At 48.0% G+C, this 24,960-nt stretch overlaps 1 protein-coding gene across 7 annotated transcripts in view; it reads left to right on the top strand.

Annotated features, from left to right (window-relative positions):
* Window positions 1-24,960, top strand: part of LOC105492245 (zinc finger protein 423) — a 367,460-nt gene that overhangs the window by 220,451 nt on the left and 122,049 nt on the right. For all 7 annotated transcript variants that reach the window (XM_024796174.2, XM_024796175.2, XM_071084504.1 and 4 more), the window contains one exon: window positions 8,061-8,145. In XM_024796174.2, coding sequence (XP_024651942.2) covers window positions 8,061-8,145 — 85 coding nt within the window. The remainder of the gene's footprint in view (window positions 1-8,060; window positions 8,146-24,960) is intronic.

Here is a 24,960-nt window from a genome sequence, read left to right as displayed (position 1 = left end):
TAGGCAAGTCACTGACTTTTCTGGGCCTTAGATCTGGGATTCTTTTGACAGTTCATAGAGATCACACACACACAAGGGACCGAGCGCCTGGCACTCAGGGCTCAGTGGTGCTGGTTGTCATCACCAGCTGGTACTCTTATCACCAGCGGCATCATTTCTGTTAGTGCAGTTGCTGGTATGTGGAAGGCCCTTCGACGTGGTTTCAATTGCTGTTATTGTTAATGACTGATTGATTCCTTCATCAATATTTCCCTGAGCACCCGTTATGTTTGGAGGTGCCTGGGAGCCAAAGAGAACCAGAAATGGACCCTGACTTGGGACTTGTGGACCAGAGGGAGCCACAGGCCCATAGTAAGTGGCTTTCAATGAGCTGTGGAGAAGTCTAGGCTGCAGATGGGCCCACACAGGCCTTGAGTACAGGGCCTGAGGGGCACCCAGTGGTGGGCCTGGAGTCTGCGTGGCCCTTGGGTGTCAGACAGCACAGGCCTGGGATTCCCACTGAGTCTGTGTTGTCTGTTTCCAGACCGAGGTGGCTCTCGGGAGTACCTTTCCCTCGAGGACCGCTGCTGGCACCATTGGCCGGGAGGCAGGGTTTGGGGAAGGGCCATGTGCCACAGGCGCCTGCTGGGACACAGGAGTGTTTGCTGAGGGTGTTTTTCCTGGGACCCTGTGATTTTGAGGGGGTGAGGAGGGCAGAGGGAGAGAGACGAGGGCCAGAGAGAGCGAAGGGAACACCCCACAGTGGAAGGGGCCTCAGCGCCTGCTGACCCTGCCTTCTGGTGTTACACACAGGCCCACGGGAGCCCAGAGGGCCAGGGGACCCGTCCATGGATATCTGCCTGAAGAGAGGAGCACTTGGGTGAAAATAGCGAGGCCAGGCGTTGTGGCTCACACCTATAGTCCCAGCACTTTTTGAGCCTGGAAGATCAAGGCTGCAGTGAGCTACGATCACAACATTGCATTCTAGCCTGGGTGGCAGAGTGGGACCCTGTCTCTTAAAAAAAGAAAAGCCGGGTACGGTGGCTCACGCCTGTAATCCCAACACTTTGGGAGGCCAAGACAGGTGGATCACAAGGTCAGGAGATCGACACCATCCTGGCCAACATGGTGAAACTCCATCTCTACTAAAAATCCAAAAAAATTACCTGGGCATAGTGGCACATGCATGTAGTCCCAGATACTCAGGAGGCTGAGGCAGGAGAATTGCTTTAACCCAGGAAGCAGAGGTTGCAGTGAGCCAAGATCGCACCACTGCATTCTAGCCTGGGTGACAGAGGGAGATTCCGTCTCCAAAAAAAAAAAAAAAAAAGAAAAAGAAAGAAAGAAAAGAACAGAGCTGCATGTCTGGCTGGGGCCTGGGGCCTCTCCTCGAAGTCCTCTCTGGAGTGGAGAGCTCTTTGTAGGGGCTATAGCAATACCCCACCCTCTCAGGACCGTTTGGCTGAGCCAGGGTTCTAAACAGGGCTCCAGGAGGACTCCCTCCAGGGGGCTGAGCATGGGTACTGGTTTCTGCTGCCCCGCTCTGTCCCCGTCAGCCTTTCTAGGGGGCGTAGGTGCTCTCAGGGAATGTTTGGGTCCTGGAGTCAGGTGGCCTGGGCTAAAATCTCCTTTTCCCGTGACCCAGCGGTAATTTGACCTCTCCGGGCCTCTGTGCTCCACTACGAAGCCAGAGGTAGTGGCAGTGGTAATGAATAGTGATCGTAATGGAATAGTAATAGAATCTCTCCTGGGCTGACATCTCTGCATCCGGGGAGAAATTGGGGGCCTCTCTGCTTTTCTAACCATTATCTGCTCTGATTGGTCACTGCCTGTTCCCCATCGGTTGTGAACCATCGTGACTATTTATCATGCTGACCTCAGTGTTTTGCTCTGAGGATTAAATGTGTAAATTAAGTGCACATAGTGCATGCCGCTGGTATTTTTTCCTTTTACTATAGCAATCCACACTCGTTGAGGAGTAAGGACTTGCCAAGCACTTTCTATTTAATCCTTACAATATTTCATGTTGTAAGTGAGGAAACTGAGGCATAGCACAATGATGTCGCTTGCCTCAAGCCCCCAGCTTTCCAGAGCTGAGAGGGGACTTGAACCCAGACAGGCAGCATCTGCACCACAGCCCCTGGTCTTGACCAACAGTCCACCCAACAGCTCTGCAACGCATCCTGGCTACAAGAAGGGAGAGCCCAGCGGTGGTGGGGTCCCGGGTGGTCACAGCTGTGCTCATGCTGTGGGGCAGTGCAGCTGGGCTGGGTCACTATGCCCGCTTCTCCTGGGTGCCCCTCAACCTGGATCACCCCTCCCTTTCTGGCACTGCCCACCATGGTGCTGGGTTTTCTGATGGCCAAGGAGCTGTTTCTAGAGCCTCCAAAGCCTTGGGCTGTGTGAGCCTCCCTGGAGTGCTCTGCATCCAGCATCAAGCACCACTTTGTGAAAACCCCTACTATGTGAGAGGCGCTCTGCTGGGCACCAACTTTTAGCTCATCTCTGTGGCAACAACCCAGGAACCTTGCTGTGGCCTGTGTTTTGGCAAAGAGGGGCCAGCTCAGATAGGAGATGCCATACACCCAAGGATGCACAGCTGTGCACGGCTGTGCAGGGACTGAAACTCGAGGGGAGCGTGTTTCCTGGAGGCCCCCAGGCCTTCCTCTCCCTGCCTTCGGGTCTCGTGTGAGCAGGGATGAGCTGAAAATCATGGTTCTGCCTGCCTAGAGGCCCGGGGAGATGGGCTGTTGCAGAAAGGAGCTAGACAAAGCCCAGGTGCCTCCCTAGCCAAGGTGGCATTCTCTGGGGCCTTGCCCCCTGCGTGGGCACACCTGGGGGCAGGGGCCCAGATGTCAGTTAGCCCACCCCTTCCCTCCCTGAGGACCCACTCATGTAAGAACAGACTCTGGGGGTTTCACTGGGGCTTGGGGGCTGGCAGGCTGGGACCCTTGGGAGTGTATCCACAGCAACCAGCTCTCAGAGGACTGGGTTCCCGTGGGGCCGAGGCTGCTGTCGGCTGGAGCATGAAACATTGAAGTTCCATCTCCGCCTCTGTTTATGGGTAATGACAACATCACCCCAAGTCGAGACCAGCACAGGCAGACCCTGACCATCCATCGATCCCACAGATCCCCACGGTGCCTTTCTCTGCTGGGTGGGGCAGGCCAGGTGTTCTCATACCCATTTTACAGCCAAGTAAACAGATATCCAGGTTAGAGGGGCTGTCCAGATCTCACTAGCTTTCTGTTACCTAGACCAGGCTTGACAGGAGGTCTGAAACACGGAGCTGAGAATGGCAGCTCAGACAGTGGGCATCGAAGTGTTTGCTGTCCTCCCACTCACCAGCAAGAGGCTCTGACCAAGTGATACAGCCTCTTGAAACTCCACTTACCCCATCCCTAGAGTGGAGCTTGCAGAGGGTTTGTGAGTATTTAGCATAAATGCTGCCCACAGATGGCAGGTGCTCAGTGAACGTTGGCAGTGGTCACGATCATGGAAATTTAGCAGCTCTGGCTGGCTTTTCCTTCTCTCCTTCCTGTCTTGAAGGGCTCAGCCATTTCTTCCCTGCCCTCCCTCTCTTGTCTCCGCCATTCTCAAGTGTTTCTTCCTGCCCGGGGCCTCCCTCTGCTGTTGCTCAGGGCCGTGTTGGGGGAGGCACCCTGGCCACAGGCCCTGGAACTCAGCTCTAGTTCTCCTGGGCTGGGCCCCAGGGAAGGGGCTTATGGCAGGGGAGGTGCTTTGAGTGCCAAGTTCTATGTTTCTGTAATTATGTCGCCTAGTGGGGGCTGAAGCTCCAGGAGGAAGGGGTCTCCAGGGGGGTTGAGAGTGGGGACAGACCAGGAATAGATGCTGGGGTGAGGACTGGAGTCCAGCCATGCTTGGAGGGTTTGGGGGCTGGTGAGCCTGTATGTGTATGTGCCTATGTGTCAGTGCACATGTGTGCACTTATGAGTCTACATGTGTGTACATGAGAGTGTGGTACGTGTGGGGATGGGTCCGTGTGTGCACTTGTGTCAGAAGCTATGTGCACGTCTGTGGGTGTATTTGGGAGTACCGGTGTGTGGACTGGGGTTGTGGTGAGTGAGCTGAAGGCAGGGTCTCTGGATGAGTGTAGACATGTCCATCTGTGTGGCCTTGTTCACCCGTGTGGATGGCCCTGCTTCTCTGGGGGTTGCACGTGTGTATCTGTGTTACAGGCTGCTGTGTGTAGGGGTCGTGGGTGTGTCTGCGAAGGTCTTGTGTGTTGCTGGTGAGTTGGGGTGAGGGTGAGCATGTGAATGCACACATATGTGCTTGCACATCTGTGTGTGTGTCTTGTGTGTGTGTGAGGGGTCAGCAGCCCTTCCCCCAGCCCCTCCCTTGGGAACCCTCTGAACCCTCTGAAGCCCAGTGCCCCACCAGGAGGGGCTCAGTTATTGGGTAGTTTTCTTCCTATTACCAAAGGGTGGCAGAGAGGCATTTGGGGGCAGCCTGTCTTACTGCCCAAGCCCCTGGGGATGTATTTTCCAAGCACAGTGAGCTCCCTTTATTCACCAGCCCCTGGGAAGATCAACCAAGTCACTGCGATCATGGACTGTTCCCTGCACGTCTCTGGACCAGTCATGACTGCAACCTCCAGAGACTTGTACCCAAGCAAATCCCCATCTTTGGAGGGAGGACATGGTCTTCTGTCCCCAGCCATCGCTGCGGCTTGGTGCCAACCCCTTTCTCCCATCCACCCACCTACAGGCCTGGGTGTGACTTGTCCAGCAGGCCTCCCATGGGCTTCCTTGTGATGAAGCTTCCCTTCCTGGGGTGTGCTTCATTCATTAATTCACTCATTCCATTCATTCATTCAACCACCAAGGGTTTTGCACCTTGCCAAGCAGAGTGGGTGGGGGCACATGTGAGCAGAAGGCATGGTTTTGATGCTGGAGACGCTCGAGGTGGTTCCTCTCCACGACCATCGCCCTGGAGTTGACCTGAGATAGGTACTCTGGGCTGCATCCCCTGAGAAGACCTCAGGCCCTGTAGTCTCCTTGTGGCCTGGACATCTTCCTTTGTCTGTGGTAAGGCCGGACTCCCCAGCCCTGTCTTCCCCTCCACCCTGCCCCTGACTTACCTAACTCTTCCCAGGGCCTTTCCATGCAGAGTGCCTGTGTCTGGGCCCCAGGTCACAGCAGATACCCCAAGTCTTCTGAAACACTGTGGGAAAGGCCCCTGGTTTTGTCAGAGCAGGTCCTGGAGCCTGAAGCATCCAGCACCAGTTTCTCTAGTTGTTTCTTCATTCATTCATTTGTTCAAGAAGCACTTTCTTAGCACCGATAATAATCATAATAAAAGTGAAATAATTATTATGTGCTGACCCTAGGTCAGGCCTGTGTTAGGGTGGTGTGGGTCCAGGACACTGAAGTCATCTTTGGTTCTCTTTGTCACTTCTGCCTGAATACACTCCTCCGCATATGTTATTCTGCAACTTTATGTGTTCAGCAAAGGCTTGTTAAGCACTTCATGTGCCTGTGCAGCCTCAAAGGTAGGCAAAACACATTCCTGGCCCTCTGGGTGCTCATGGTGCAAGAAGGGAGCAGATGAGCCAATCTGCCATGACACAACAATGTGTTAATTACCTAGGGTCCTTTAGCATAAGTGCAGGGGTGTGGAGGGGATCCTGGACCCATTCTGGGTGAAAAGAGAAGGCTTCTCAGAAGAGATGACATTTGAACTGAGTCAAGGATGGAGGGGGTGTTGCACGTAGAGCAACCAGACAGGCAAAGGCCTGTAGTTACTTAGGGAACTGTGGATGTGGGTGGAAAGGGGAAAATAGGAACAGAGAACAGGTAGGATAAAATAGAAATTAATTCAAAAGATGGTGGGATTTAAAATCAACCATATTGACAATTACACTAAGTATAAATGGAGTTAAAATTTCAATCCAAAGGTAGAGATTGTCAGATTGATGCAAATGAAAAAGCAAGACTTAATTGAATGCTATCTACAGGGCCTGGACTATAAATATAAAGACACAGATAGGTTAAAAGTAAAAGGAAAGAAAAATGTGCACCCTGCAAGAACTCATCATAGCATTTCAGAATGATAAAGAGGGAGGTGGGAGCTGAGACGGTTAAGCTCCCTGGTGGATCATCTGGCTGCATCGTTGAGGGTTGGGCCTGGGACCTCGGCCAAGAAATCTGAAGTTCTGCTCCCTTTTCCAGAAGTAAGAGAAGCCCTCTCATCCCAGGAACCAAAGTGGTCTTCAAAGAACGTGAATATTTTGATTCCCAATACCACCCCTCTTTCTTCAAAAAACCCCACAGCCACAGTCCTTCCCTCAGATGGGCAACACCACCTCTGTCCCTGGGGTGTTTCAGAACCATCCGGGATTAGTTGTGAGAGTGAGGTTCACTCTTTGGAATGACTCTCCGAGAAGCTTTGAAGCTTCTCATCTCAGTTTTTCTGCCCTCAGCTCCCACAGGCAGCTGGTAATAGCCCCTGTGTGTGGAAACCAGCTGTGGGAACCCTTGGGGCCCTGTGTGCTTAGGGCAGATGAGGAGTGCCCTAGCCACCCTTGAACACCAGAGTTGGCAGAAACAGTGTCCCCTGCTCAGCCACATGGTTATTAGGGTGAGTAAATGGATAAGAAGGCTGTTGGATAGGTAGAAAGATAGATAGATGGATGGATGGATGGGCGGATGGATGGATGGATGGATGGATGGATGGATGGATGGATGGATGTGTGTGTAGATGGACAAATGGATAGACAGACAATAGGTAGGTGGATGGATGGATAGACTGATAGATGGATAAGTGGGTGGATGGATGGATGGGTGGATGTGTATGTGGATGAATGGGTAGATGAGTGGGTGTGTATGTAGATGGGTGAGTAGATAGAAGATGGACGGATGGATGGATGGGTGGATGGAGGATGGATGAATGGGTAGATGGGTATGTGTGTGTAGTTGTGTGGATAGAGATATGGATGGGTAGATGGAGTATGGGTGGATGGGTGTGTGAGTATATAGATAAATGGATGGGTAGATGGAGGATGGATGGTTGGGTATGTATGTAGATGGATGGAGGGATAGATGGAGGATGGGTGGATGGGTCTATTGGTGGATGTGTATGTAGATGGGAGGATAGGTATATGGATGGATGGGTAGATGGAGGATGGATGGGTGGATGGATATGAATGGGCGGTTGTATAGGTATGTATGCAAACGGATGAATGGGTAGATGGGTGGGTATGTATGTAGATGGGTGGACGGGTGGATGGGTGTGTATGTAGTTGGATGGGTGGGTAGATAGAAGATGGATGATGGATGGGTAGATGGAGGATGGATGAATGGGTAGATGGGAATGTGTGTGTAGATGTATGGATGGGGAGATGGATGAGTAGATGGAGTATGGGTGGATGGGTGAGTGAGTATATAGATAAATGAATGGGTAGATGGAGGATGGATGGATGGGTGGAGTAGATGGATGGATGGGTAGATGGAGAATGCATGGGTGGGTATGTATGTAGATGAATGGATGGGTAGATGGAGGATGGATGGATGGGTGGAATAGATGGATAGATGGGTTGATGGAGGATGGATGGATGGGTCTATTGGTGGGTGTGTATGTAGATGGATGGGTAGGTAGATGGAGGATGGATGGCAGGTGGATGGATGAATGGGTGGGGATGGGTGTGTATGTAAATAGATGAATGGGTAGATGGGTGGATGTGTATGTAGATGAGTGGATGGGTAGATGGAGGATGGATGGGTGGTTGGATGGATGGATGGATGGAAGGGGGCATGGGTAGATGGATTTGCCCTTCTAAGCAAGGAGGCTTCCCTCAACTCCCTTAAAGCTTCACCTTGGGATGGCAGTTTTCCCAGATCTAGCAGAGGAGCAGCTCCCTTGGAATGTAGCTTCATGCCCCTTCCCCAGTCTGGTAGAGCTGGATTTAGAGGGAGGTGGGAAGAGAATGGCCTGGGGAGATGTAGGAGGGGACTGGAACCATTCTGGAAAGTCTTGAGCCAGGCCCCCTAGGAACTTTTGCTTTCTCCTTTTTCCTACTTCCTTCCTCTCTAAATCTTTTATTTTTGGTTTCCAAACAGAAAAAAACATACCAGTGCATCAAGTGCCAGATGACCTTCGAGAACGAGAGAGAGATCCAAATCCATGTTGCCAACCACATGATTGGTAAGAGAGCACTTCCTCCCAGCCATGCTGGAGCTACTCTTTGCGGTTTGAAATTTGCGGTTCCAATCATCATTTTACTGGCTTCTAGGCCAAAGGACAGAGTCACTGTTGCTGTTTCTGAGACATTGCACATGGGAGTGAAAATGTCAGAATGGGAGCCCTTTCTCCATATGAGCCTTCTTGTCGCAGCTCCACTCACATTACAATCAAACTTTTGACAATCTCTTCCATTTTCCAGCATAAATTTCCCTCCATTTCTGAAACAAAGTGCTTTCCAGTTGTCAAGCACTCAGGAGCAATTACGCTTCAATTTTGTGTGTCATGACATTGAATAGATTTAACTGTTCACATTTCCCCACTCAACATGGTGAATTCCTCAGGCACATTGTCAAAACAGAATGCTTACAAAGTTATTTCGGTACTTTTCCCATTCCTGTTCAAGTGGTTTTGGACTTTGGAAAATTCAGCCTCTCTAGAAGGGCAGCTTGCAAAGTTCTGTAGAGTTCACACACTTGGCATGAGAGACCTGGGAAACTGTGAAGTCCCCTTTACCTTGGATGGGTGGATGTGGTCTCCTTGGCAGCTAGGGGTGCCCTCATTGTAGGGGAGGGCACAGCTGGATGTTCTGATGGGCATGGAGGTTCTAAGGGAAGGGGCTGGCCTGGGATGGGCTGGGGCCTGGGAGAGCTTCCAGAAGTCTGGTACCCTGGGTCTTCGTTGGATATGTGATCACTTTCTCCAAGACTCTGTAGTTTGAGCAGTAAAGTTGCAGCCATGGGTTGAACTTCATCTTTTTGTTAATATTTTATTTTTTATTTTAGATGGAGCCTCACTGTCTCGCCCAGGCTGGAGTGCAGTGGCGCAATCTTTGCTCACTGCAACCTCTGCCACCTGGGTTCAAGTGATTCTCCTGCCTCAGCATCCCAAGTAGCTAGGATTACAGGCACCTGCCACTGCGCCTGGCTAATTTTTGTAGATTTTAGTAGAGAGGGGGTTCACCATCTTGGCCAGGCTGGTCTTAAACTCCTGACCTCATGATCCACCCACCTTGGCCTCCCAAAGTGCTGGGATTACAGGCGTGAGCCACCACGCCTGGCCTGAACTTCATCTTTCCTTCATCTCTGTTTTTCTTCTTCTAGCATGTTTTCATTGTTGTCTTAACAACTGTGCCATCAGAGTACTGGTTTACAAAACCCTTTACTGCGTACATTTAGAAAACCTGTCATAAGTGAGCAGCTTAATGAATTTTCATGAACTAAACACACTTGTGTAACCCACACACAGATCAAGAAACAGACTATTTCTAGCATCTCAGAAGCTTCCCTCTTGGCCTCCTTCAGGCCCTCCCCTACCACCAACAGGTCATCATGATGCTGATGTCTAATAATATAGGTTGGTTTTGCCTGATTTGTACTTTATGGAAATGAAATCACAGTTTCTACTCGTTTGCACCTGACACCTTTCACTTTTCACATTATTGCCTCTAGTTGGAGATCGTGCCTCTCATTGGTTGTAATAATCTGTCACAGGAGCATGCCAGCCACCATTTATCTGTTTGATTCTTGATGGGCCCATTCTGAAATACTGCTGGCACATTCATGGATATGTCTTCTTTTGTTGTTTTTTTTTTTTTTTTTTTTTTTTTTTGGTGACAGAATCTCACTCTGTTACCCAGGCTGGAGTGCAGTGGTGCGATTTCTGCTCACTGCAACCTCTGCCTCCCGGAGGTTCAAGCGATTCTCCTGCCTCAGCCTCCCAGGCAGCTGGGACTTCAGGCGTATGGCATCGCCGCTGGCTAATTTTTTTGTATTTTTAGTAGAGACTTGGTTTTGCTATGTTGGCCAGGCTGGTCTCAAACTCCTGACCTCAAGTGATCTGCCCATCTCGGCCTCCCAAATTTCTGGGATTACAGGCATGAGTCACTGCACCCGGCCCCATGTACGTGTCTACTGATGAACATATGTATGTGATTTTATTGTGATTATAGGAATATATAGATACTATGTTTTGTGTTTATATATAATATATAATATAGTGTTATATACTATATTCTTTATACATGTAAATATGTATATAAAATGGGAATACAGGATTTTGATGGACTTGCTTAGTCACAGGTTAAATGATGTTCACCTTTAGTATATACTGACAAATACATTTCTGAAGTGGTTGTATGAACTTACGCCCCCACCAGTGGTATATGACAGTTTCAGTTTGCTCCAAATTTGTACAGTCGTCAAGGTTTTGTTTAAGGTTTGCATTGCAAAGGCCCTTCTTTAGTGAAGGTGCTCTCAGGGCAGGTATGGGTCCCCTAGTCCCTACCTAGCCACAGCATTGGCCATGCTCATGCCCATTATCCCAGTCCCCCTGACCCCCAACCTATCTGACAGCCTCTGCCCCCAGTGCCTTGGAGCCGGTCTCCTGCAGCCACTGATTCCCACTCGTGTGTGTGGTGGGGCTCACCTGGCGGAGAGTGGGGAGGAGGGGCCCGGGAAGAGCAGGTGGGGGCCCTGGGAGCTTGGCCTGACAGGGAGATTGGTGGCTTCTTAATTTCTCCGTCTGAAAGGCCCCTGCTGAAGGATAAGAAGGAGCACTCCCCTGTCAGTCACTGGCTGCTGAGAGTCCTTTCACAGAGTGTCAGAGAGGTGAAGATGAAGATATCTCAAAATGTTTGCTTTTGTAGCAGGTGTTAATGCGTGTTCTTGTTTGTAAGCATGAAGGGCGCAAGCCTGGCTAATTGGACCGCAGTGATTTCCAAGGTGTTTCTGCCCCCTCCCTCCTCTCTTCCACCTTGCCTTTTGTGCAAAGCCTGGAAGCTATGTGTCCTCAGGTGCAAGGTGAAGGGTTTGCTCTTAACTAGAGTTTCGGGAAACACAAAAGGAGGGTTTGAGGGGCATTTGGGTCTGTGTGTGAGCTGCGGGCTGGGCTTCCGAGGGAAGGCGCCTTGGCTGGGGGCTGGACAGGTCTCCTTGCCCATTCCTGCCCTGACCTGGAGCCCGGGAATGTGGGAGTTGGGGGCGTGGAGAGTAGGCAGCAGGGAGTGCTTGATTGGTCCCCGAGCGGAGATTCCAGTTCACTGCAACATGGAACCCCAGGTGAGCCAGACCTCTGGCGGCTGGGCAGTCCCTCTCACTCTAACCTGTGCTCCCTACCTGCCTGCCCTCCCCAAGTCTCATCAACCCAATCTACCAGAGGACCTTGGCTGAGGACCTGTGGCATGCTGAGAGTTGCAGCGGTCTCTGTGGGTGATGGGGGTACAGGGGACACGGTCTCTGCCTCAGAGATCATCCCATAGAAGACACTGCACATACATGCAGCAAAGAGGTCACATTGGCTAAGGATGCCAACAGCTGCTACTGACTCAGCCTTTCTACGTGCCAGGCACTTTACATGGGCACTAGTTCCCCATCTGACAGATGAGGAACCCGGGGCTTAGAGAGGTTACGTGACTTACCCAAGTCCTTCCAGCCTGAGTCATGGAGGCAGGGTCTGAACCACAGCTAGGGTCCCTCCATTGTGTTTGGAGCCCCTGCCAGGGCCTGTGGTGGGAGAGACCTCAGGGTTCCCTCTCCAGGGGAAGGCTGATGGGCATGCAGGTAAGTGCAGTGCAGTGGTGTAGGTGCTCCCAAAACAGGGCCCCCTGGGTGTTGAAGGATGAAGAGGGGGGACGTTGCCTTCAGAGGGAGGACTGAACATCAGGAGGAGGCTCTGGAGCAGTGTGTTGCTGCCAGGCTGTGAGGGTGGTGAGCCACTGCCTATAGGAGGATGGGGGGTGAGCAGAGCAGGTGAGTCTGGGGGGCCGTAGGTGCCTGGCCTGGCCAGGATGGAGACATTGTGGGGAGTGACAGTGGGGGAGGGGGTTGGGGTGAGCCACGGAGCACCCCTGATACCAAGTGGAGGGGTTAGGGTTTGGCCTTCACCCCATAGGCCAGGGTCCAACTTTGGGGGCCCCTTGGCTATGATTTATTAGGCTTCTCTTGAAAAACCACAAGAGGTGGCAGCCAGGGCTTCACATTCCCGCAATCATCATTCCCACCTGGCGTGACTTAGCAGCAGCAGCAGTTTCCTGTAGGCAAGGCGTGCATTCCCAGGCATCATGGTCTTGCGCATTTAAGTCTCCAGCCTGGTCCCTGTGGGTACCTGAGTTTAAACCTTGGACTGAAGCGCTAGGGAGCCATTGAAGGTTTTGGAGCAGGGTGTAGCCTGGCCTGAGCCTTAGGAGATGAATCTGGCTGCAGTGTTGAGAAGGAACCAGTTGGGAAGAGAATGAAGACCCACCTGGTGTGGTCCTGGGGCAAGGGAACAAGGCAGGGGGAGAAGAGAAGGAGTTGATGGAACTTAGATGTGGCTTGTGCTGTGAGTCTGGCTGGCCCTGGTGGCTTGGAAAGGCTGCTGGGGGAATGGTGAGAGGCAGGCACAGCAGGCCTGCTTTGGGGCTGGCTCTGCAATCCCAGTAAATCTGTTGGGGCCCAGTGTCCCTGTGGATGGCTTCTCCTGCTAAATGGTCCGAGCCCAGAGTGGCCGCCCTGCCGCTGACAGGGGTAAAAGTCCCCCTTAGTGGCACCAGGGGGACTTGGTGGGTAGAAGTGGTCCTGTTCAGCTCTGCAGCCTTCTCATAAACTCAGGGCACTTGGGGGTCTGAGGCAGGCCTCTCCTGGGACCCAGACTGCTGGAGAGCTCCCCTGGGGGGCGGTAAACCAGCCTTTTTATAGCGGGGGCCTCTGCATGGCTCTGCAGCCCAGAGACCCTGGGAGTTACGATGACTCAGGGACATGTCTCCTTGGAAACATTTTCCCAGCACCCCTCTCCCGGCTGCTGCTGGTGGGGAGTGATTGGGATCTGATAGAAAGGCGAGGGTCTTTGGAAACCTTTCAACAGCAGGGTCTCCTTTGAAATCCCCCCTCCCCACGAAGAATGAGGCCCCTTCCCTGGGACTCCCCCAGCTTTTGAAATGGCTTTGACACTCCCTCCCCCAGAAGGCACATGAAAAACATGGAGCAGCCCAGAGCTCTGTGCTGTGGCCTCCTGCCGGGGTGACCCGGCTCTGCCCAGCCACCCTTTCCCCACCTCCCCTTCACCCGCTCCCAGGACTCTGGGAGGATGGCCCCCACCTCTACCGCCCCAGGAAATGGCTCTGCAGGAGGCCCCTGCCTTGGGCTCCCGGGGGGTGCTGCTGAAGGAGAGTGAAGGAGGCTTGTGGGGGGCCTGGCCCAGAGGCAGCTGGCCCCCCCACGGCTGGGAAGGGAGGAGCAGTGCGTCTGCCCACATGTGTTGAACATATATGTACAATGTGTGTACACTGCCCTCCTGGGGCACGTGGCACCTCACCCTGGGGGGCAGAGCCTGAGTCTGGAGACCCCCAGGAAGCCGATTTGCTGGAGAGGCCTTACTTTTAGTTCGTTTTGGGTGGGGATGGCTGGATAAGGGGTCTGAGAACTTGTCCTTGAGATAACAAACTTGTCATGACCCAGGTTGGCCCCAAGGGAGTGACTCAGCCTCTGGGTCCCTGGACGTCCTCACGCAGGGCCTCACAGGCCCCTTGGGGGAGCCCCGGGGAGGGTCAGGGCTGGGAAGGGATGGTCCTCAGGGAGTCTTGTCAGGAACGCTTGCCCTTGCTGTCCTTGGAAAGTGGCTGTGGACTCTCTGGCGGGCAGCCAGGCCAGAGCTAGGCCTGTCCCGGTGGGGCATTAGTCATTCCGGAGGCCTGCTTTTCATGCTCACGCTGGCCCTTTCCCTGGGTGCCTTCAAGGGCTGGGCTCTGCTGTCAGGGGCAAATAAATGGGGGAGGAAGTGGGTGTTTGGAAAATCAACCCCTCCTGCCTCCTGCCCAGGCCCTTAAAGTATCCCCAGTGCCAGCTTCTGTCCTTGTGTGCCCTCTAGTCCACAGCCCTCCCCTGTCACTGTGACAGGACTGGCCCTGGCCCACCTCGAGGGAGGCGTGTGTTTTGTGTGTGTTATGTGTATGTGTGTTATGTGTATGTGTGTGTGTGTATGTGTGTGTATGTGTGTTGTATGTGTATGTGTTGTGTATGTGTGTTTGTGTGTTGTTTGTGTGTGTGTATGTGTATGTGTGTTGTGTGTGTATGTGTTTGTGTGTTGTGTATGTGTGTTGTGTGTGTATGTGTTTGTGTGTTGTGTGTGTATGTGTGTTGTGTGTGTATGTGTGTTGTGTGTGTATGTGTTTGTGTGTTGTGTATGTGTTTGTGTGTGTGTAGTGTGTGTGTATGTGTTTGTGTGTTGTGTGTGTATGTGTTTGTGTTGTGTATGTGTTTGTGTGTGTGTGTATGTGTGTTGTGTGTGTATGTGTATGTGTTGTGTATGTGTTTGTGTGTGTGTGTGTGTGTTGTGTGTGTATGTGTATGTGTTGTGTATGTGTGTGTGTGTTTGTGTGTGTGTGTGTGTGTGTGTGTATAAAAAAGAGAGAGAGAGGGAGAGAGGGAGACAGAGAGAAGGTTTTTCTACCTTACAAGTCTTTATGAAGCACATCCCTGGAGACACTTTCAAACTGCCTCGCAGAGCCAGGGCCCACCTGTTCAAGCTGCCATTTGGACCCTGGCCCCGTGCTGAAGGCGCAGCCTGCAGGATTTTGGAGGGGAAGGAATCTCTGGTCCAAGGGGAACAGTCTGGAGTGGAAGTCGGTGTCTTGCCCCAGCTCCAGGGAGATACAAAAAACTCTCAAATAGAACCACAGAGGAAAACCTCATGAACAGGAAAAGAAAAAGGGGTTCCTGTCTCCTTTCTGCCAGGATCAAGTGTTGCTGAACCAGGCTGTGTCAGGCTCTTCAATGGTGCTTTTGATTCAGGTAACACCAGACCCAAAACATCTGTCTAACCTTAATATGTGATAAAAATGTCTCCCTCTCCCTCCGGAGATCATGTTTCAGGTTCTGGAACTGTTCTGTCAGAATAACAAGCCTGTACAGCAAGCCTATAATCCAATTCTTTTTTATTCTTTTTTTTTTCCTTGCCAAACCCCCAAACTAGGGCATAGTCACTTCCCCTTCAACAGTCTTCCCGGGTGAGAGAACCAGCCCAAAGGACTTGGTTTCCCTGACTTTGAATCCCATTGGTTCATTTGAGGAAGCTGTTTAGGTCTATGGAGAATCCATCAGTTCTGAATTTTAAAATAGTGGAAGTTTTCTCGTTTTCATGAGTTCCTTTTGTATGCATATGTTTTTTTGTTTGTTTGTTTGTTTGGGGGGAAGGCTTCTGTCATTGAGGTTGCTTCTAATAGCAACCTCATACCTTCATGTTCAGTAAACACCATTAAAATCCTCGGTGGGCTCTGCGAGGGGCCGCTAACCCAACTCAGGAGATGGTAACCTGCAAGTTCAATGTAACATCACAAGTCTAAGATAAGGGTGCTCAGAGGATGGGCATGTTTCCCAATCTGGGTATTCCAGGAAAACTTCCTGGAATAGGTTACACCTAATCAGGGTCTCAGAGTATAAGAAGTAAGGTGGGAGAGGAATTCCAGGCAAAGAAACTAGTACAAGCCAATTATAGAGAAAAGAGGTCCATGTAGTATGTAGGGACACTGTAGACAATTCAGTACTGCAACAGAAAAAACTGTGAGGCAGGAGGTGGGTGGATCACAGCACAGGGGATGAGGTAGAGTAGGTGAGAGAAGGTGAGGATATTGGATAGGAGGATATGGGCTGGAGAAACATTTAAGAGACAAAACCAGCAGGATTTGACTATTGAGTGGACATGGGAGGGGGAGAAGTTAGGAAGACTCAAAGGTCTCAGGTGACCAGGTTTTGGGTGACAGGTGGCAGACGATACCTTGCCAGAGGAAGAGCTCTTAGGGAATGGTAAAGAAGACAGTGATGCTAGCAGTGGTTCATGTAGCAGTCCATTCTCACGCTGCTGTAAAGATCTACCCAAGACTGGGTGATTTATAAAAGAAAAAGGTTTAATTGACTCAGCTCTGTAGGGGAAGCCTCAGGAAACTTACAATCATGGTGGAAGGGGAAGCAGGCACGTCTTACATGGCAACAGGAGAGAGAGGAGAAAGCAAAGGGGGCAGAGCACCTTATGAAACCATCAGATCTTGTGAGAACTCACTCATGAGAACTGCATGGGGGAAACCACCTCCATGATCCAATCACCTTCCTCCCTCGACACATGGGGATTACAGGTCTCCCCCTCCACACACGGGGATTACAATTCGAGATGAAATGTGGGTGGAGACACAGAGCTAAACCGTATCAATCAGTACCATCTAATGAAGCTCACTCAGCACCAGGCCCTTCTTTCCATATCTGCAGGTGTTATCACACTTCATCCTCACAACACCCTGTGAGACTTGCTGTCATTACCTCCTTTTATCCATGGCAAGTTGAGATGTCATATCCAATGTCACTAAGTTTCAGGGTAGGGACCAGAACTCAGCCAGTGTGACTCGGAGCCTGCGCCCTTAACCCCTGCACCTGAAAGCTCATCACGTTTGGTGGGCTTGAGTTTGTGATAATGTGGTCTCGCACAGGATACCCATGGAGATCTGAGTGTTGGTGTCTGGCCAGCAGGGCCCTGTCTGAGGAAGGGGATCCAGGGGCATCAGCATAGATGGTGAGAACATCTGGGAGGAGCCTGGAGAGTGAGGAGTGTGGGGTTGTTGGTGCTGAAGGAGCAATGTTTCTAGGAATATCAGTTGGGTGCAGCATGAAAGGTGCCCTGGGAGGGAGGTTGAAGAGGGTCTATGTGGCTCAGCAACAAGTGGCCATTGTGTCCTGGGTGTGAGCAGGGTCAGTGGCATCAGATCGAAGGGGTCAGGAGGAGATGGGGGACCAGCAGTGTCGATGGACTTTCCGGGTTCCAGGCTGGGAGGGGAGGGAGAGAAGCGGGAGCTGGAAGGCTCCAAAGGTAACAGGAAGTGTTTGCATTTTTAAGAGAGAGAGACCAAAGTGTGTTTCTAGGTTTGGGAGAGAGAGCCAGCAGGGAGGGGAAGAGGAAGGATAGAAGTGAGGGAGATGCTGATGGAGCTGGTCCTGGAGGGGCCGGCACTGGAGCCCTGGCACCATGTTGCTTGAGCCGGCTTATAAGCATGTCCTTCTCTTCTTGCTGTCACGTCACATGGACTTGGTGGCCTGGATTGTTGAACTGACTTTGTTAAGCGTCCTTTAATGTCATTTGACTGCTTGGCAGCAGCTGATACATAGACAATTTCCCTCATACCTGCTTCTGGCTGAGCCTTACTAGAATAACAGTGGACAACAAGGGCCCTGTGGCCAGCGGCCCTAGAGCTTGGTTTCCTCTGTCCTCAGCACCCAGTGGGCTTCAAAGCCTCAGACCTGGCCTTGGATCCTTGGGGCCCAGTGGGGAGAAAGTGGAAGGCCTCCTCTTCTGACTGCAGACCCTGCCTCTGAAGGAGCTGGGATGCCCCTCAATGGCTGTTCAGTCCTGGAAGTGTCCTGCCTGGTGTGATTCCCATCTCACCTATCTGGGGAAACAGGTGGGGAGAAGGGAAGTGATCCCCTGAAGATAAATGGCAAGCTGTGAGCCTGGGTTGCAGTGAGAATTTGACATCACTGATAGGAGCGTTTTCTAAACAGAGAGTCCGATAGGAAGTTACTGGTTCGAATTTATCCTGTAGATTTTTAAGCTTCAACAGTTTGCTCAACCTGCTGCAGGTGTGAATATTAATGGGCAATAGAGTGTGCATGTGTGTGTGCACACACACTGAATGTGGAACTCGACAGTGAAACACAGTGGTTAAGAGCACAGGCTCTGCAGTGAGAGGGCTCTGGCTCCAGCTGTGTCTATTCATGCCTAAGTTATGCCATCTTCATATACTGTAGCTCCTCATCTATAAAATATCTTCATTTTAATAGTACATAACAATTTAGGCAGGACCCTTTTGGTGGCAAGTCAGAAATCCAACTCACACTGACTAAAGCATAAACAAATTTACTATTGGTTCATGTAACAGAAAAGTCTAGGGATATATTAGATAGCAGGCGTCAGGCATGGCTGGTTCCAGGGGCTCCAACAAAGTCATTATCAGTTTATCTCTCTCTTATCTCTCAGCTCTGCTTCCCTCTTTGTTGCCTTTGTTCTCAAGTGGGCTCCCCTGGTGCAAGATGGCAACCAGTAGCAGAGAGGGCCATGTGCATCCTCATCTGCAGTGAAGGTCTAGGAGCGAAGCTCACTGGCCTCAGGAGCGTCCTGAAGCTGCCCATGAGCCAATCATTATGGCCAGGGAGGTGGAGCTGGTTGTCTGGTCAGGCTGATGACCCCTGCCCTTCCTGGGGGTCCGCCCCCCAGCAGTGGAAGTAGGAAGGGTATTATTGAAAAGAAGGAGGGCTTTTATTTCCACAAGAAGGGGCAGCACAAACAATGCAACTCACCACACTTACTCGTTGGCACTGTTTGGAGGATTAAATGAGTTAAAATACATGCAAAGGTCCCAGCACACTGCCTGGCACATGTAAGTTCTGAATAAATGGTATCTATCAATATTGTATTAGTGTTATTAGACAATGATGATGATGATAGAGTCCCTGTTTAGAGAGGAAAAAACTGGCCATGCTAAGCCTATGTCCCAGATGTCAGCACTCAGCAGCTCAGAGGATGCTCCTAAAGCCTTCCTGGACGAAGAATGGTCCCCTCTCTCTGCCATGTCAAGACTCCAAGGGGCTGGGCCTGGAGGACAGACCCAGAAGGAGTAGCTCCAATCAAACCGATTTTTCATTTATTCCTTCATTCATTCAGTTTTCTTTTTTTAATTTTTATGGGTACGTAGTAGGTGTATATATTTATGGAGTACATGAGATCTTTCGATACAGGCATGCAATATATAATAATCACATCAGAGAAAATGGGGTATCTATCACCTGAAGCATTTATTTTTTCTTTGTGCTACAAATAATTCAATTATACTCTTTTAGTTATTTTTAAATGTGCAATAAATGATTGCTGACTGTAGTCGCCCTGTTGTGCTATCAAATACTAGATCTTATTGATTCTGTCGAACTATACTTTTGTACCTGGTAACCATCCCCACTTCCCCTCCCTCCCCACTACCCTTCCTAGCATCTGCTGACCATCACTGCACTGTATCTCCATGAGTTCAATTGTTTTAAATTTTAGCTCCCACAAATAAGTGAGAACATGGGACATTTGTCTCTCTGTGCCTGGCTTATTCCACTTAACATAATGTCCTCCAGTTCCAAGTTATTTTTCTTTCTTGAATACCTACTGTGTGCCAGGCACTAAGCATGAATATTGCAGCAAGCAGAGCAATCTTTGCCATTCTGTCCCGGAGCATAGAGTCTGGTGGGAGCAGACGGGTGTTCACTAAGAGAACACGAAGGAGCTCCTGGCTGTGTCCAGTAGTGGACACAGAAGGGCGGGTCCTGGGTGTGTGTGGGAGCGAGGTGAAAATGGAAGGTGTGCAGCGGTCTCCCTGGAGCTGACTTGCAGGCTGATAGCAAAGTCTTATGAGAGCATTTTTTGTTTCGATCAAGCACGTGGCTGCCCACCGACCTGAACACTTGAACCCAGTGCTCAGCACATCCTTTCCCTGTAGGGAGGGGAGACCGTTTGGGTGGAGCCAGATCATGGCGACAGAGGCCCACGGATCGGCCTGGGGTTAACTGGGTGATGCTCCCGGTGCCTTGAGGAGCCCCTTGGTCAGGCTGCCAGGCCGCTCTTTCGACCTCTGGATTCTGCCTGCTTGCCCCACACAGGGTTGTTTCACCAGCAGATCGGGGACTTCAGGCCTCCCAGTTTGTGACTGCCCCCTGCCCCCACCGTGGGACTGCCTAGCTTGTGTGCCTTTCTGGTTCTCTGGCATCCCTTTGCTCATTCTCTTTCACTTCTCCCTGTTTCCACCCTGCCTTTTTCAACCCACTGTCCCTGGGGGGCTCCAGAACCCTCCTGTCTCAGCCTTCTCTAGGTGTCCAGATTTAGCCACTAAAAATACAGGCTAAGTTTGAGTTTCAAATAAACGGCCAATACATTTTTAGTCGAAGTATGTCTCCATTCATTTGCATGGGACATACTCTACTGAAGCATTATTTCTTATCTGAAATTTGCATTTGCCTGCTGTCCTGTATTTTACCTGGCAACCCTGCACCCTCCCCACCATCCCCATGCCTCAAGCCAGTTAGCTTGGGAAGAATGCTGGTGCTCATTACCACCCCCCCGCCTTTTTTTTTTTTTTTTTTTTTTTGGGTGATGGAGTTTCTTTCTTGTTGCCCGGGCTGGAGTGCAATGGCACGATCTCAGCTCATTGCAACCTCTGCCTCTCAGGTTCAAGTGATTCTCCAGCCTCCCGAGTAACTGAGATTACAGGCATGCATCACCACACGTGGACAATTTTTGTAGTATTAGTAGAGATGGGGTTTCACCATGTTGGCCAGGCTGGTCTTGAACTCCTGACCTCAGGTGATCCACCCGCTTCAGCCTCCCAAATCTAGATCTCTGCCAAATACAATATAGTCTTGATTACTATGGCTATAGAATAAGTCTTGGAATTGAATAAGCTGATTCCTTGTTTATTGATTGTCTTTTTCAAAATTGTTGCTATCTAGCTCTTTTTGCCTTTCTATATATATCTTAGAATAATCTTGTCTATATCTACAAAAATTCTTGCTGTAATTTTGGCTGGAATCATGTTAAATGTGTATATTGATTTGGGGAGAAATGACATCTTGACTGTCTTGCGTCTTCTAATCCATTAACATGGTATGTCTCTCCATTTATTTAGATCTGTGATTTCTTTCATCTTTTTATTTTTAGTTTTCAACATCCTAATTTGGTACAGATTTTGGTAGATTTATCTAATTATTTTAATTTTTTGAGCAATTATAAATGGTATTGCATTTTTAATTTCAGTGTTCATGTGTTTATTGCTAGTACATAGAAATACAGCTGGTTTTGGAAGTTCATTTTTAAAAATATTGCTTGACTTTGCACAACTTAGTTGTAGGAATTTTTCTGCAGATTCTATGGGATTTTCAGCATAGACAATCATGCCATTAATAAATAGGGACAGTTTTATTTATTTCTTAACTATCTGTATGCCTTTTATTTCCTTTTCTTGCCTTCTTGCCCTGGCTAGACCTACTGGCACTATGCTAAGAGTAGAGAGAGTGGGTATGTTTGCCTTATTTCTGATCTTAAGGGGGACAACATTCAGTCTTCTACTATTAAGTAAAATAACAGCTATAGGTTTCTTTGTAGATAATCTTTATCAAGTTGAGGAATTCCCCTTCTATCTAAGGGTTTATTTATTTATTTATTATACCATGAATGGGTGTTGGATTTTGTCAAATGTCTGGAGTTTTTGTCTTTTTTTTTTTTTTTTGTACCTAATGTGAGACCATGCAATTTTTTAAGTCCATTAATATGGTGGATTCTATTGACCAGTTTTCAAATATTGAGTAATCGTTGATATGTATATCTCATTTGGTCTTGGTGTATACTTCTTTTTATATATTGCTAAATGCTATTTGCTTATACTTTGTCAGGGATTTTTGTATCTGTATTTATGAGGGATATTGGTCTGAAGTTTTATTCTTGTCCTGTCTTTGACTGGGGTTTTGGTATAGGGCAATATTAACTTACTGAAATAAACTGGGAAGTGCCCTTTCCTCTTCTGTTTTCCGAAAGATATTATATAATGAAGGCTTCAGAACAAAAAATTAGCAAGTGAGAAAAGAACATTAAACAATGATAAAGGGGTCAATCTACCAAGAAAATCTTAAATATGTATGCACCAAACAACAGAACTGCAAAATATGCTAAGCAAAAGCTAATAGAGCTGACAGGAGAAAGAGCCATATCCACAATTATAGTAGGAAACTTCAGAACCTTTCTCTCAATGACTGATAGGACAACTAGGCAGAAAATCAGAAAAGATACAGAAGAACTCAAAATCACTGACCAACAGGATCTAATAGACATTTATAGAACACTCCACCCAACAATAACAGAATGCACATTTTTTTTCAAGTGTGCAGAGAACAAATACCAAGACAGATCATATCATGGGTCATAAAACAAATGTCAACATATTTAAAATAACTGAAATCATACATAGTGTTTTTTCCTATCACAATGGAACCAAACTAGAAACTAGTAATAGAAAGGTAGGAAAACCTCCAAACGATAGAAACTATATAACGTACCTCTAAATAATCATGGGTCAAAGAGGAAGCTCACGGGAATTTTTTAATACACTGAACTGAACAAAAAATAAAATACAACATGTCAAAATTTGTGAGACACAGCTAAGTAAAGGCTAAGAGTGAAATGTGTAGCAATAAATGCTTAGTAAAGAGAAAAAGTCTCAAAGCATTAATTAAGCTTCCACCTCAAAGATCTAGGAAAAGATCAAGATAAACATAGAACAAGCAGAACGCAGAAAATAATAAGATTAAGATCAGAAACTTGAAACAGAAAACAGTAAAACAAAATTGAAAATCAAACAAACAGGTGGTGTTTTAAAAGATTGATAAAATTGACAATTCTTTTAAGAAAACAAAAAAGAGAGAAGACACAAATTACCAATATCAAGAATGAAACTGAGGATATCACTACAGACACTACAGACATCAAAAGGATAATAAGGGAATAATACTATGAAAAATTCTACATACATAGATTTGATAAATTAGATGAAATGATCTAATTTCTCAAAAAACACAAACTACCAGAATACATGTAATGAGAAATAGATATTTTGAATAGTCCTATTGAGGAAATGGAATTCATAATTTAAAACTCCCTGTAAAGAAATCTCTAGACCCAGGTGTTTTACTGGATAAATCTAAATGTTTGAAGAAGAATCAACACCAGTTCCACATATAGTCTTTTTGTTTATTTCAATCAATGTTTGCAAGATATATCCTTTTGCATTCTTTTACTTTCAACCTGGCAGTATTGTTATATTTTAAGTGAGTTTTTTGTAGACAGCACTTAAGTGAGTCATTTTCCTCCCAGTCTGCCAATCTCTGTCTTTTAATTAGTATATTCAGGTTATTTATATTTATGTTGTTAATGATATGTGAGAGCTTCAGTCTGCCATTTTATATTTTATTTTCTGTTTTTCATTTCTGGTTTTCTTTTTTCCTTCCTGTGACTTACTTGAACATTTTTAAGAATTTCATTTTGGTTTATCTGTAGTGTTTTCATTTCTTGATACAGCTTTTTATCATGATTACTGTAGGTATTATATTAAATACACATAACTTATCAAAGACTACTGGTGTCATAATCTTACCAGTTCAAGTGAAATGTAGAAAAGTTATCTCCTGTAGGTCCCTTTACTCTTCCCTGCTTATAATTGTCTTAACTATTTCTTCTGCATATATTTAGTACTACATCAGACAGTATTAACATTTTACATTAGACATCAAACATACTTTAGAAAACTCAAGAAGAGAAGGAAATTAGTGGTATCTACAGTGTAATTTCCCTACCATGTTCTTTCTTACTACCTAAGGTTCCAATCATTTCCTCTCTGTTTAGAAAACTTCCTTTAACCATCCTTTTTCGGGTGATTCTGCTGGTGATGCATTCTCTTAGTTTCCTTTTATCTGAGAATATCTCAATTTTCTCTTGATTCTTGAAGGGCATTTTCACTGGATGTAGAAGAACTCTGGGTTGACAGTCCTTTTTTATTCAGCAGTTGAAAAATGCTCTGCCACTTCCTTCTTGCCTCCATGGTTTCTAATGAGAAATCTGCTGTCATTCGAATTATTTTTCCACTATATATAAGGTGTCATTTTTTTCTCTAGCTGCTTTCAATATTTTTTCCTGTCCTGGAGTTTTCAGGAGTTTGAATATGATGTGTCTTGGTGTGGATTTCCTTGTGTTTATTCCTTTTAAGTTTCACTCAGCTTCTTGAATACATCTGCATCTCTTGCCAAATTTGGGAATTTTTCAGCCATCACTCTTTTGAGTACATTTTCAATCCTCCCCTCTTTTTTTTTTTTTTTTTTTTTTAAATCTCCTTCTGGGACTTGAATCACAAAAATGTTGTAGTCCCGCAGGCCCCTGAAACTCTGGGTGATTTTTCTTATTCTATCTTCTATTTCACTGATTCTTTTTTTCTCTCCTCTCTTCTGCTGTTAGGCCTATTCATTGAGTTTTAAGATTTTCTTTATCCATTTCTAAAATTTCCATTTAGTGCCTCCTTATATCTCCTATTTCTTTGTCAAAACTATCTAGGTCTTTGCTAGACTTGCTTTTTTTCCATTTGTTTCAAGGATGATCATAATTGTTTATTGACGTAATTTTGTGGTGGCTCCTTCAAACTCCCCATTAGATAATTCCAACATCTCTGTCATTTTGATTTTGGCATATATTGATTGACTTTTTTTGCCATTGAATTTGAGATCTTCTTGTTTCTTGGTAGGATAGACGATTTTTAAATTGAAATCTTTATGTATTACATAATGACACTGTGGATCTTATTTAAACCCTCCTTTGACCCCACTCCAGTGCAGAAGGGGTGCAGATGCCATCTTGCTACTGCCAGGTGTGGGCAGAATTCCAGGCTCATTTCCTCCCTAGGTCTCTACTCATACCTCTCTGAGCAGTCATGGTAGGAATGCCTCATTTCTGCTCTCCACATGGTCTCCACTATACCAGGAGGATGGGTTGGAGTACTTGCTCCTGTTGGGTAGGAGGGGAGTCCAGGCTCCCCATGTGGTCTCTACTGACACCATGGGGAGAGGCCTTGTTACTGCCCAGCAAGTATGACTGGCTTGGCTCCCTGCTAGGGTTTCTCTGACACCACATTAACAGGGATGGGAAGAGTGCCTCATTATAGCCTTGCCAGCATGGGAGTCTCAGATCTCCATT

This window comes from Macaca nemestrina, chromosome 18 (assembly GCF_043159975.1).
Source record: "Macaca nemestrina isolate mMacNem1 chromosome 18, mMacNem.hap1, whole genome shotgun sequence".
Taxonomy (NCBI): domain Eukaryota; kingdom Metazoa; phylum Chordata; class Mammalia; order Primates; family Cercopithecidae; genus Macaca; species Macaca nemestrina.
Note: the sequence above shows the minus strand (reverse complement) of the source record. Positions and strands in the feature narration are given on the sequence as shown.